This window comes from Nansenia antarctica (assembly GCF_963989245.1).
Source record: "Nansenia antarctica genome assembly, chromosome: 17".
NCBI classification, from domain to species: domain Eukaryota; kingdom Metazoa; phylum Chordata; class Actinopteri; order Argentiniformes; family Microstomatidae; genus Nansenia; species Nansenia antarctica.
The window spans coordinates 9,669,647-9,684,646 of record NC_137687.1 but is presented as its reverse complement, the minus strand read 5'-3'; the positions used below and the strand labels follow the sequence as shown (position 1 = coordinate 9,684,646).

Genomic DNA, 15,000 nt, shown 5'->3' with positions numbered 1-15,000 from the left:
TTAACACTAGAACAGCCGTGCCTTTTTTTACCTACTATAAGAGCCGCCTCGGGGGTCAAATGTCCATAACCATAGTCTTTACAATGGGAAGCTGCTATTTACACACAACGACCACTAGTTGGTCGGCTTGTAAATTAGCCTGCCTCCTACACAGAAAAACTGCAAAATAGCTCTACGCTAGCTTATCCTGATGTGATTTAGAAAAGGTAAGGATACTGGTTGGTAGAACGCACACATCTAGGAAAGGTCATGAAAGAAGGCTCCTGAAATTTGATCGAGTGCAAAGATTTTTGTTTTACTCACAGGGGTCAAATGACCCCACCCATGGCTGTTCTAGTGTTAATGATCCCACCCATGGCTGTTCTAGTGTTAATGACCCCACCCATGGCTGTTCTAGTGCTTAACACCTATCCGGTACTCTCAGATCTGCAATCACTGGGGGGTATGGGCCTGGGGTATGTTTCTGGACTGGGCCTCAGTGCTTTCCAGCCTCCTTCCCAGTCTGAGGCCAGTTGGGCCAGAGGTCAGGGGAGCTCACAAAGGGGTTCCATAGCTGTTACTATTCAAACAGTCCATCAACCAACCAATCAAGTCCGCGTGTGCCTTACCCTCTGCCATATCCGGGGCCTTCCCCTGTGAAGACACGCCCCCCTGTGAAGACACGCCCCCCTGGGAGAACGCCCTGGTCGTCAAGGACGCCGCCGACCTTAGCAACATGAACCTGCGGAACGCACCAAGATATTTGGCATGTAAACACACAACTTTAAAAGTGTTCATTACAAGCAAGCTTCATAGAGTAAACCTATTAGTAGATGTATCCCAGATGTCTGTCAAGTCCCTGACACACTGGGCCCCCCCTAGCCCAATACACACTAGTAGACTAGTGATACAGTAGACCAAATTGAGATATCTGCCTAACTCTACTCTCCTAACAGTGCTGATTCACTGTGCATTATTGCCTATGATGCCTATCAGCCTATCAGAATGCTTGTTACATTCCAAAATCACTATCTGCCCAAGTCATCTCTTTGACATAGGCGTTTTTGACACCACATACCCTCTGCCATATCCGGGGCCTTCCCCTGTGAAGACAGGGGTAGTGGTGGTCTAGTGGATAGTGAGTTGGACTTGGGATCGGAAGGTTGTGAGTTCAAATCCCGCCTGAAACCACACCACTACTAGTGTGCCCTTGGGTAAGGCACTTAGCCCTCAGTTACTCCAGGGGGAATGTCCCTGTAATTCGTAATTGTAAGTCGCTTTGGATAAAAGCGTCTGCTAAATGGCAAAATTATAAATTACATACAAAGATGGCTCGGCTGGCCACAAGTGAAGCATGACTTAGGCAATTATGCTACGAGGCTAGACTAGAAGTGACAACAGGCGCTGAAGAAGGTCGCTCCTCTCATTGTATGTATGGGGCAGACACACCCACCCCCACCCCCACACACACACACCCCCCCCCACACACCCCCCCCCACACACACACACACACACACACACACACACACACACACACACACACACACACACACACACACACACACACACACACACACACACACCTTAACTTAAGCTTAAGGTATGTCGGGTCTGGCCACCCACGTACAATGAAATGTGTCAACTATCTTGCTAAAAAAAGGCAGATTAGTAGCTAGCTTTAGACGCTAGGTTAGAAGTTAGGCTACATGGGAGGGCCAAGTGACTGAACACTGACAGCACAGTGACAGTCAGGTTAGGTTAGCTTGCTAGCTTCATGCTAAGCCAACTTCACTGTCAGAGTCGATTGTCTGGTTGACATTCCCTCTCTCCCCGGTCACACACTGTCCTGTAGCTACTCACCTGGCTGACATCATGTCTGTGTGGTTAGGTTGGTAGTTACAGGGGTGGAGATGGAGAAGTGTTGACAGAGATGTTTTAGTGGGTGAGTTTAACACAACAGTGACAAGCGACCATCGGTGTTCTGAGTGAAGCCCCGCCCATCTATTTCCGGTCACTGTAAAGGCAGTGAACATTTGGATGTCTTCAAAATAAGAGACTTTATTTTAATAAGAGACTTTATTTTGCATTTAATAAACATGGTAGATCGGTGTATGGCCACCAACGTTAGTAAATCGTGACGTTAGAATTATAAGGTTCTATCTCCATTTTTGGTCAAAATTGAGTTTTTTACATAATCTGATCCATTAGGTGTTTATTAATGCCTGTGTGTGGTGTTATTTTTAAAATGTTGACATTTTTGAGTTAGTAATTCATCAAATACTAAGGTTCCATCTCACAAAACATAATGGAATGTAAAAACTTTGACGCTCAATATCTCTGAACTGCCCTAAACGGAGATAGAACCTTATCATTCTAAACGGAGATAGAACCTTATCATTCTAAGCTCACGAAATGTGTCTGGCCACCAGCGTTAGTAAAATGAGTAAATTGCGCCCAGCATTTGCTATGACATCGTTTTAGATGCAAACTCATTCTAGAAGTGGTCCTGGCTGAGCAGAGTGGCAGCAGGGATGAATTTAAATCTTTGAAAAATATGTTTGTCCTGTCCAGTTTATACAAATATAATAGGCATGTGTAAAATGACATGTAGTTCCACCAATATGTACATTTTAACACACAACATTACTTATTATTACGTATATCCTTTTTGTTGGGTACTTTGCAAAAATAAGAGAAATCCCCTCATTTCCCATTCATTTTTTTCCCCTGCGGTCAGGAAAGGAGTGTGTATGTGTGTGTATAAAACCATAATCATAATCAGAATTGCTTTTATTATATCCCAATGTACAAGTACACCAACATTTAAATTATTTGGCTTAGGTTCCTCGACATTGGCACTGCAGCATCAAGATACAAAACCACAATAATAGAGTAAAGTGCAATTAAACTAAGTAAAAATAAAGTAAGTAAAAATAAAGTAAGTAAAAATAAAGTAACCAGTCATAGGCTACTACAGTGGAATCAATAGTGCAAAATGCGGTGCAAAGTACAATCATGCAATTGCAAAATACAATGAAGTGCAATATTGATACAGTACAAGTAGTCAAATAATCAGGTAGTGTTCCAGTAATCGGGTAGAGTGCAAGTAGTCATATAATGTATATTATTTTACAAAGAGAGAGGAATAATAAATGTATGTATGGTCAAGGAATTAAGTGTTGAGAAGCGCTACGTAGCTGTCTGGTAGACCTTTAGTGAAAACACACCTGCGGTCTTGACAGAGATAAAGACAGACCTTGGTAACAGTTGCAGTTCTCCCAAAGCTCACCTGGCATTCTGCTTTCGGATCAGAATCCTTGGCATTACTTTAAACTAATATTGACATGAGAATCAGATGTTTCAGTCTCATGCAGTGCACCTACGGCATTCTGGGTGTATATTAAGGAGGGTTACTAAAGCTATTAGACCACATTATTTCTGAAGAGTAGTCCTATCAGAATGAGGGGTGCTGTAGCTCTGCTGGTCCTGCTGCTGTGTCTGTCGGGGACATGGGCTCGTCAGACTGAGACTGAACCGATCCACAAAGAGGTTGAAACCGACCGGACCACCACCACCACCACCCCTGACATCTGGACCGAACTGAAGGAGCTAAGAGACATGGTGGTAGAGCAGAAAGTGATGCTGAGGATTGTCCAAAGAGAGAACGCAGGTAATGGAAAGAGATATCATTACCATCTTGAGTACAATACCTGTCGGCTGCTCACCCCTGGCTAATGCGATCACTCTATAACCTTTGCACTACTGATGTTTACATTACTACCTTAGTACCACTGTATATTGCACATTGCACATGTCTCCTCCTGACATGTATATACCCTGCACATTAGATACTGTATATAAACTACCTCACTGTACATAGCTCATAACTGTATATAGCCCATAACTGTACATACCTCTAAACTATACTGATGTTTACAATACTACCTATGCACATACTGTATATGACATAGTTACCTATCACTACCTCTTGTTCTATTTATATCATGCCCTTATATCACTATGTGGCACGTGCACTTCTGGTTGGATGCTAAACTGCATTTCGTTGTATTGTACATGTACTCTGCAATGACAATAAAGTTGAATCTAATCTTTTAAAAAAAAATGTGCGAGATACCATCACGCTAACGATGAATTCCATTCTATTGTCATTGCTATAACTGTGACGCTAACACTGCTTGTGTGCTCTTATGTGATTTTAGCCTTATCAGCCAGAGTGACGGACAGTGAGGCCGAGCTGCAGGTCCAGAAGAAAAAGGTGGGGGAGCTGGAGACACAAAATGCAGGTAAATGACAAAAGACAGTCCTGTGAAATCATTGCAGGTGACTGGATCCAAACCAATCTCTGTGTAAAGCCACAATCCACAATTTCGTAAAGCAGTTTTACATTCATCGATAATATACTGTACATCCATTGATTCACGAAGAATGTAACTTTTAGTTGGCTCATGATTTTAGTGCAACATTGTTACCCCATTGTTATTCCAATGTTTACAAACGATAATAATCATAATAATGTATCTTAAAATGTAACACTAGCATTTTTAATGTCACAGACTGTTAGTCTGTCAGCTTCGTATATACATTTGACATTCCATACTAATGTAGGAAGCTGCTTCATGTCTTCGGCAGTGTTAAAGTGGATTCACTAAAACTAGAGAATGCATATGCTTATATTATTTTGTCTTTCCTCACATGTTCAGACAGACCAACGGTGGCCTTCTCTGCTGCGCTGATTGAGGGATTCGTAGGACCCTTCAACACCGACACCACACTGACCTATAAACACGTCTTCACCAACGTTGGCGACGCCTACAGCCCGACTACAGGTACTGATCACCACACAAATCAACACGCCTCGAATCGAGCTATCGCATCACACAGTGTCTATAAGGCTTTTACATACATGTCTAACTTAAACCGTATTGTGCTGGTTCCGATATTTTCTTTTTACATTGTTGTTTCTGGTACTGTTGCAGCAAACAGTACTGGGGAGTGCCCGACCCCCCGTCCGTAAACAGGTTCTAATCTAATGAGAGCTTCTTCTCCTCCTTCTCCTCTGACGCAGGTATCTTCACAGCACCAGTGAAAGGAGTCTACTACTTCAGATTCACCGCCAGGGACTACCGGCCTTCGACGACTATGGGTGTAACCCTGTACCGCAACGACCAGAGACTTATGTACAACAGAGAGCACAACGCCAACGAGCGTGACATATACATATCGAATGGGTTGACTCTAGAGCTGCAGAAGGGGGACGTGGTCTACATGCGTCTCCCAGCAGGCTGGGGGCTTCATGATAGTGACAATTACAACCACAACACCTTCAGTGGCTTCCTGCTCTTCCCTTTGTGATGGGAGCACCAGAGGCATGCTGTTAGGGACGCAGCAGTGTGAGCGGGTCTTGGTCGACAGCCTGCATTGTAACCCTCTAACCAATAAAGCGTCATCAAAGAACCACTTTTGACCGTTGTGACGTTGTGTAAAGTGATACCAATTCTAACTGCTTCATTCTGATAAAACCAGCCTGATAAGACCACTGAGCAGCATAATTACTAATAATTACAATGGAAAGCTGCTATTTACACACAACGACCACTAGTTGGCCGGCTTGTAAATTACCCTGGGTCCTACACAGAAAAACTGCAAAATAGCTTTATACTAGCTTATCTTGGTGTGATTTTGAAAATGTAAGGATACTGGGTGGTAGAAGGCACATATCTAGGAAAAGTCATGAAAGGAGGGTCCTGAAATTTGATCGAGTGCAAAGATATAAAAATGTTTTTACTCACAGGGTCAAATGACCTCAAATGACCTCAAATGACCCCCACCCATGGCTGTTCTAGTGTTGATGGTTCCTCCAATCAGGCCATCTTTATTTAACCAGATAAAATCAGTTGAAAACAAATTCTCATTTTCAATGATGATCTGGCCAAGAGGCAAGAATATTTTCCCTTGCCGAACAAAAAGTCTCCCGTTTTGAACACTTTTCACATGTAATCGCTTTGTAGATCATGTAGATAACTGCTATAGTCTGTTTATCTACACTCACAGAGCACTTTATTAGGAAAACATGTCCACCTTCTCATTCACGCAATTATCTAATCAACCAATCGTGTGGTAGCAGTGTAATGCATAACATCCTGCAGTGCAGATACAGCCCAGCAGTTTCAGATAATGTTCACATCAACCATCAGAATGTTCACATCAACCATCAGAATGTTCACATCAACCATCAGAATGGGGGGGAAATGTGATCTCAGTGATTTTGACCGTGGCCTGATTGTTGGTGCCAGATGGGCTGGTTTGAGTATTTCTAAAACTGCTGATCTCCTGGGATTCACACACAGCCGTCTCTAGAGTTTACTCAGAATGGTACAATAAAGAAAAAACATCCGTGAGCAGCAGTTCCGCAGACAGAAACGCCTTGTTGATGAGAGAGGTCAACAGAGAATGTTCCAGACTGGTTGGAGCTGACAGAAAGGCTACCCACTCTGTACAACTGTGGTGAGCAGAAAAGCTTCTCAGAATGCAACGACACGTCGAACCTTGAGGCCGATGGGCTACTACAGCAGAAGGCCACGTCGGGTTCCTCTTCTGTTCAGCCAGCCTAGTTAAATCCTCGGTGAGTGTATGTTGCTGATATCGCTATTACAGGTGAAATGTGTAAGCCATAACTATAAGGTAGATTTCATAAACCTTTCATAAGCGTTTGTTTGTCTTATCCACATCCTTACGTATTGACTACCCAATTCTGGTGCCTCTTCTTTGGAGGCTGGGTGCACATTGATTGATTGATTGATTGTACTTTATTGTCCCCGAGGGGAAACTTGTCTTGGGCATGGTACTTTCATGCTTCAAGTGCAACAGTGACGATACATACAACATACAGTAGACAAAGTAAACAACAGGACAGCAACAAACATCATTGGCTTCTAGTCACGTGTATGTAATGTAATGTCATGTAATCGCGCATTGATCATAACTGTTATTGTCTTTTCTGTTAGTTTCAATTCACCACGAGGAGGGTAGAAGCTACTGTCGACAGAGCTTTGGGAGCCTTTCACATTTACGTTTTCGATCAAAGCAACTTACAATTAGAGGTTACGGGGACAGTCTCCCTGGAGTAACTCTCCCCTTACTCAAAGGCACACTAGTGGTGGTGTTCCCAGGTGGGATTTGAACTCATGACCTTCTGATCATCAGTCCAACTCACTATCCCCTACTAGACCACCACTTTTGTAACACCACAGTTATGAGCTATGTACAGTGAGGTAGCGAGGTAATGTGCAGGAGTATAAAAGCAGCTATGTCAGGAGACATGTGCAATATACATTAGTACAAAGGTAGTAATGTAAACATCAGTAGTGCAAAGGTTATAGAGTGATCACATTAACCAGGGATGAGCAGCCGACAGGTATTGTCATTGTCAGGTATAGTCCTTAGTATCCCATGAGGGGGGGGGGGTACTGATAGTCATAGTCATGTGTGTGTGTGTGTGGGGGGGGGGGGTGGGGGCAATAGTTCAGCGGGGTGTGTGGAGGGGAGGATTGTTTATCAGAGTGACAGCTCTGTGGAAGAAGCTGCTCTACTGCCTGCTGGTGTCAGACCTGAGGATCCTGTACCTCCTGAGACGTGTTGAAATGAAGACATTCAAAATGTTACATTTTAATAAATGTGCAAACATTTCTAAAAACCTGTTTTTTCGCTTTTCGCCATTATGAGGTATTGTGTTTGGACTGATGGCAAAAAATACAATACAATTATAATCCATTCTAAAAAAAAATAATATCCAAGAGCTGATATTCATTACATAATGTGTGGCTGTGTGCCATTCATTTCTACTGGCGGTGTACAATAGAAGGTTAGGTAACGTCTCAGGGTTCTCCCGTTTACAATGTTCAGAAGTCTCAGGTGGAAAAACACCAGGGCGGGTCCAGACCGCGGCTGGGGAGAGTCTCCACTCCAGGCTTAGAAGATGCTTATCTTCATTGTCAAAAATATACTTTTTCTTTTCTTTTCAGTTCTCTTGTGAATGAATAATGGGTAACAACAACAATACCTTAGCTGTAATCTCCCTTCTGTTCCTATCCTCTTTTTTTTCTGGAAAAAATAAATAAAGCATTTATTCCCCCTGTCTTCACACCCTCAAAGCATTTTCCAAACTTCTGGATAACCCTTTATGCAATTTTTGTTAAAGGACGTTTATTTGTTTTAACTTACTAGTTGACTGGTTATTTGTTGTTTATAAAACATACACACACACACACACACACACACACACACACACACATTTGAATACTTTATTTGGTTCCACAAATTATATTATACAAACAGGGAATCAAATATTTCGGGGCTAAGCAGCACTGAACACTTAAGGATACACATAACACCTCCTTCTCCACACGGCCAAGCTGCCAATAATAGCTGAGACAGAGCAAAATTTGGCAACCTGTTTGGCCTTTCTTTTAGTCATTGCAGCAATTCTCAGACCCCTCATGGTGCATTTATATACATGGCCCAGACTTCCAAATACAAGTATGCTGAATTTGCACTTGTACCCAAAGCTGGTTATCGTACCAAGTAGTGGTTGGTATTTGATATACTTGTCCTGGAAAGACTGGTCCATGTACAGGTCAAAGGGGCAGCCTACTTCTACAATCAGCACCTCCTTGTGGCTGGTGTCAACAAAGACAACATCAGGTGTATTTGGGATGTTGGAAAAAACATCATTGGCAAAACCAAACCACTCTGGTAACACTCTGGCATGCTTGTACATAACTGCGCTAGATGGTAAGATGTTTTGTACTGTATCAGACACAATGTCCACAATACGGTCATGACGAGCTATGTACAGGTGTTTGTATGCATTACATCCATTTGTTATGTGTGCAATGGACTCTAGGTGTTGTGAATCCTGATGGTTTAAACAGAATGGACTGTGAGTGTGGGGATACCAGGTGGACAGATTGTACTTGGTCGGTAATACCTGCAGTCTTGCTTTGATGGTGAATTTCAGAACATCCTCACCAACAGCGACGTTCTTATACACTGAGTGTGAGACACACACACACACACACACACACACACTCACTCACTCACTGAACACTTTATTAGGAACACCGGTACACCTTCTCATTCATTCAGGTTGTGTAGAGGTCTGGGGAATGTTTTCTTGGCACCCTTTGGGCCTGTTAAAACCAATCAATCATGGCTTGAATGCCACAGCTATGTGAGTGTTGTTGCTGACCATGTGCATCCCTTCATGGCCACAACGTACCCGTCTGTTTTCACTTCCAGCATGATAACAAGGAATCCGCTACTGAGGCTCCTGACGGTGTATTAAATGAATAAAGTGTAAAATTGCCAATATGTCTTGTTTGTTCCTTGTTACTGATAGAGAGTTCACTCATACACTCCACCAAACAACTCAAAACAAGAGTGAATACCAACAGGAGAATACACTGTTTAGCATTGGCAGAGAATTTTGGCAAATTCGACTTGGGCGCTAGTACCCACATAATCAGCTGTGCTGCTCAACCCACAAATGCATGTTTGTGCAAAGTTAAATAAACAATAAAGTTAAATAAACAATAAAGTTAAATAAACAATAAAATTAAATAAACAATAAAGTTAAATAAACCGGCTTTCCAACAATATAAAATACAATGCCAATTAGCATTGTAACAACAGAGAAATAATAATCGACCAAACACACATTTCTAAGTATAAGAGTTTATAAGTGGCTGTCACTGGGCAGAAAAGCTATAGTATGTCACATGTCATGTTACCTGAGAAATATGGTTACTGGCTTTCCTGGGCACTTTCTACTGACTAAGAAAAACACTTGATATCAAAAACTGAATTCCAAACTGAATTTGTAAACCATTCGATTCAATTTCAATCTGTGAAATACAATTCAATTTGTGCTGGCACTATAATAGCTCCATAATAATAATAATAATAATAATAATAATAATGCTAAAGCAGCTAACCCAACCCTATACTTAAACAACAAGGTCAACAAGGGCAGTGGGATGAGAGTGAGATGGAACATCAGACTCCTTGTAGAGAGGGAAGGGAGAAAATGGAGGAATATGACGGTAGAAAAGTAGAAAGAAAAATAAAGAGTAGGAGCAGAGGGGATTATTATGAAGGAAGGATACACGTGGTGTGGGGAAGAGGATAGGGGACGCATGGATGTGTGTTTGAGATAAGGAGAAGGTGTGGTGGTAGAAAAGGGTGGACCCGGGGAAGAAAGAGAGGGCAGGACGGAGGTGGAGGGAGGGAGGGGACGAGAACAAAGCAGTGAGAGACGTGAAGTGGTTTGGCGAGAGGAGGAGACGTTGTCTCAGGGGAACCTCATCATAATGAGATAATGAGAGATCATCATAAAGGGTTCAGTTGTCTCGCATTCCTTTTGTAGCACCGGTGCCAAATTACCTGCCACGAGATCAGCCTATAGAGTTCCCCTTTATCGGAATACTTGGCAGTAGTTTCCCCCACCCTGCGACTAGCCTAGTTGTGTATGTATATAAAGAACAGGACAGAAGAGCGTTATTATTATTTTTGGAAGAGGACCGGTGTCATTTCAGAATGAGGTGTTCTGTAGCTCTGGTGGTGGTGGTGGTGGTACTCTGTCTGTCTGGGACCTGGGCACAGGTGAACACAACTGAAAACACCGCTAAACAGGATCTCACTGAATGGGCGGAGAGCTTGATGGCAGATCACACAGAGAGCATGGTAGACTACGGAGGAGGGAGCATGGTAGATTATGGAGAGGGCACGGTACATCCTGGAGATGGCTCGGTACACCCTACAGAGGGCCCGGTACACCCTGGAGGAGGGAGCATGGTAGATTATGGAGGGGGCATGTCGGAACATGCTACAGAGGGGCCGGTATATCCCGGAGAAGGCAGCCACACCACAGAATCCGTCTGGGTTGAACTGGTAGCGCTGAGAGACATAGTGATAGCGCAGAAACTTTTGCTGGTTACCATAGAGGCACAACTGATGAATGTAGAGGTGGAGAACGCAGGTAATATCCACGCAGAGTTTACGAATAATGTTAAAATCAACGGCGTGAGCGACAAACAGACGAGCAGCCAGAGCGCCGCCTCCGTCGATGTCCGCGCTGAGCTGAAGGAGCTGAGGGACATGGTGGTGGAGCAGAGAGAGGCGCTGAGGGTCGCCAAGGCCGAACTAGATCTCCAGAGGACCATGGTGGAGGAGCTGGAGAGAGAGAACGCCGGTGATGTGATTCTGTCATCAATTTCTTGCTCAATAACTAACTTGTGATGCTAAAAATGTTATGAATAGTATGTTGCGTCGGGCTGTTCACAAGTCGTTTATTGATGCTTTGTCTTTCTGTAGTTTTTTTTAAATCAGTATTGACTGTTGAGTTAACTGATGTTTTATGTTATGTTATTGTAGCTTTGGAGGCCAGAGAGACTGCCTGTGAGAATGAGAACGCAGGTAATTAACACCACACACAAAAAAACACAACCACCTTTTTCCGCATGTACGTTTTTTAATTTATTTTATTTTATGAATTTGCATGTCATTGTTGCCTTTGAGGCCAGACAGAGCCAGTGAGAGGGAGGTGGAGAGAGATGGAGAGATATGAAGAGAAAAAGAGAGAGAGAGAGATTGGTAGTTAAAGGATCAGTCCATGTAAACTACTATAGCTACAGTAGACGGTAGACTTTGTTATCTTTGGGACCAGAGTATGAAGTTAATGACACATTTTGAAGCCAGTTAGCCGGAATCATTAAAGATGCTATGGACAAGCATACATAAGGGTCCATAAAGTAAAATTGTAACCCTTCAATCAATATTACATTTACATTTTTACATTTACATTTTTTGGCATTAGGAGACGCCTTATTCCAAAGCGACTTACAATCAATACCTTTGACTAAGCAAGTGAATCATCAATCCACCAGTCGTAGCAGGAAGAGTAATCTAGCTCAGGCCAGGGGCAGTCGTCGTGATTGACTGTTTAGTTAACTGATGTGTTCTTTCATGTTATATTTGAGTCGGGACACACTCTAACCCTAGAGCAATTGGTACAATAAACTACTGTCCTTAAAATAAAGGACAACATTTTTTTTAGGGTTTGCATTGAGGTTCCCGTCCTGATTAACCATGATGGTTGTATCAGTAAAAAATCAACACCTGTCTCCCTATAATTTCAGTTCAAGCCACTGCACTGTCAGCACTGGTAGCCAGAGTGACACTGTCAGAGAAGGAGAATGCAGGTAATGGCACCACAGCAAATCTGGGAAATGATTCCATTGAAACTAAGAGATTTCGACTGCTCTTCCTGTTTGCTGTGGTTCCTGAAGCTGATTGGTGTTTCCTCTCCTGCAGGCGTGGGTGCCAGAGTGAGCGGCTGTGGGAAGGAGGTGGCGGCTCTTAGAGCCGCGATGAACGTCACTAAACCTGGTACAACAAACTCTCTCACCCTGGTACAACAAACTCTCTCAGCCTGGTACAACACATTTTCTCAGCCTGGTACAATAAACGACTTAAAAGTCCTTCGTGTTTCGTAAATGGACAAAGCGTCTGTATGTTTGTGTATACGAGCACTTTGAGCTGCAACGTTTGCAGGAAGAGTGCTATACAAATAAAAAGTTATTATTATTATTATTATTATTATACTGTAGGTTCTGTGGTTTATGACACATCACACTTTCATAACATATTGAAACAGGGCTGTAAAAAAACAAACAAAGGGCTCTCCAAAATGTCCAATTCACACCTCTCTTCAAACACAATAATCCTTGTCTAACACAACCTTTAAAACAAAGTTGATACAGTGAGTGAGGGCAGGGATATCATACCACAGCACACTAATGTACTTCCTATAGATCCCTCAGTAACACTTCATTTGACATTTTGGGGTTGAACAGTTATCGATTTGTGTGCAGATACAGTACAGCTAATGTGTTTCATCTCCCTGTGTTCACAGACCAAGAAAAGGTGGCCTTCTATGCTAGTTTGAGTGATTCACAACTGTTGGGGCCCTTCTCAACTGAAACCCCAATCGTCTTCAGTAAACTCTTCACCAACGTGGGTTTTGCCTACGACGAATATTCAGGTACTGACCACACTAAAATCTACACACATTGATTCCAGCTTACAGTCCAGCATTACTAAACAGTAATGGGTCTGGATGTGGCGCAGGAGGTAGAGCCGCCGTCTAACAATCGCAAGGTTGGCAGATCGGCGGTTCGAGCCCCGGCTGGCCACATGTCGAAGTGTCCTTGGGCAAGACACTGAACCCCAAATTGCTCCCAGTGAGCGGGCCGGCCGGCGCCTTGCATGGTAGCTTGCCGCCATTGGTGTGTGAATTTGTGTGTGAATGGGGGAATGAGAGGCCGTTGTAAAGCGCTTTGGAATAAGGAGCTATATAAGTCAGTCTGTTTACCATTTATAAACAGTGTCCATGGAAGACTGACAGTTTCTCCTCTGACGCAGGTGTCTTCACAGCACATGTGAGAGGAGTCTACTACTTCAGATTCACGGCCTACGATTCTCGAACGTCAGGCAGCGTGGGCGTGATCCTGTACCACAATGACAACACAGTTCTGTATAACACGCACAGTACTGACAGAGGCCAACACTTGTCTAACGCCGTGGTTCTAGAGCTGCAGGGCGGGGATACGGTCTACATGCATCTCCCCCCAGGAAGTGGCCTCTATGACGATACTAATAACTACAGCACCTTCAGTGGCTTCTTGGTCTACTCTCTGTGATGAGGAAAAGCTCTGTTCGACTGAAGCGTAGAGGTCAGGAGGTCAGGGCATTCCTAGACCCACACATGTTTGTTCTATTCTGTTACGTACCGTGTTGGTTTTATGTGTTTATTTGTGTTGAAGTACGGTAGGCCTATTGGTTGGTTTTGTGTATTGTGTTGTGTTTTTGTCTCCCCCTGTTGTCATTCTCCTGAATTTCTCAGATGCGTCTTGCACCCACGCAGGGTTTACCTGCTGTCTAGCCCCCCAGTTCAAAGTGAGCACCACCCACTGTACTTTGAGGTGCCTAGCACCTGTAAGAGGGGGTGGCATTATTTTTGGATTTTGGCATCACTTTTATTTGGTGCCTCTGTTAGTCCTCTCTGTTCCCTGTGTTGCTTTATCAATAAATATTCATTTATTGCATGTTTGGTTTCCTGGTTTTTGTGTGACTGCACCCTCACTGGTCCATTCTGTTGCTTTATGTTGCGCCCTGCTACCCCGAGTCACCAGGGGGCGTAACATATTCATTTGTCATTTCCATTAATAAACGCATTATAAAGGCTTCAAGTCTCTCTGTCTCATCATTGATATACAAATGTGAGTGCTGCATCTGGAGGTAGGACATGTAAACATCTTCAGACGCTTCCTGCTCTTGTTGAAGTGAGGGGAGCACCCTGACACCCTGACACCCTGACCATGCTGGGAATGATCTCAACTTCCTATGGGATCCGTTCTGGGCAGCACACTGATTGATTGATATGTTTATTTCAAATATGTGCAAAGCGAGATACAGCAACCATAATTAATATAACGGAAAACAAAACAACAAAACTAACAGAATTAAAAAGCATTGCTTTATGCTTTTTAATTCTGTTCGTTTATTTAAAATTATTATTATTGTAATTATTGCACATTTAACTTAGTTTCTTTTTTAATTTATTTTTTCTTCACATATTCGATTAGTTTAGAATTATTGCACATCGTTATTTAAAAGGGGACACATTTTAATAAACAGCCTTTAAAAAAAACGGCTTAAATTGTAGACCTTTGGTCGTTCGAACCGTCCGAAACCCCCCCTCGCTACGGGCCTGGTCAAGTGCCGCACATGGCTGCAGCATCTTTCCAAGCGGTCGACTCCATGGCATGAATCGCAAACAAGGTATTTACTGTAGATCTATGAATACTTTCTGTTAACGTAAACAAAACCAGGAACCCTTTCCCGTGCACAAGTTCCTGTTTGGATGCGACACGTTCTCATCCC

At 43.1% G+C, this 15,000-nt stretch overlaps 2 protein-coding genes across 2 annotated transcripts in view; one reads left to right on the top strand and one right to left on the bottom strand.

The window, feature by feature from the left end:
- The window catches only part of LOC308172371 (acyl-coenzyme A thioesterase 9, mitochondrial-like), a 14,766-nt gene extending 12,816 nt beyond the window's left edge, over positions 1-1,950 (bottom strand). Inside the window, 2 exon segments of the mRNA XM_080547284.1 lie at positions 609-721; positions 1,840-1,950. Of these exon segments, the coding sequence (XP_080403410.1) occupies positions 609-721; positions 1,840-1,853 (127 nt within the window). The 5' untranslated portion in view covers positions 1,854-1,950.
- A 1,150-nt stretch (positions 1,951-3,100) lies between these two features.
- LOC308172290 (complement C1q-like protein 2) lies at positions 3,101-5,467 on the top strand. Its single transcript, XM_080547193.1, has 4 exons — positions 3,101-3,649; positions 4,200-4,283; positions 4,701-4,826; positions 5,066-5,467. Exons 1-4 carry the CDS (start codon positions 3,439-3,441, stop codon positions 5,350-5,352), a joined length of 708 nt encoding a protein of 235 aa, XP_080403319.1. The 5' UTR covers positions 3,101-3,438; the 3' UTR covers positions 5,353-5,467.
- The last annotated feature ends 9,533 nt before the right edge of the window (positions 5,468-15,000 follow it).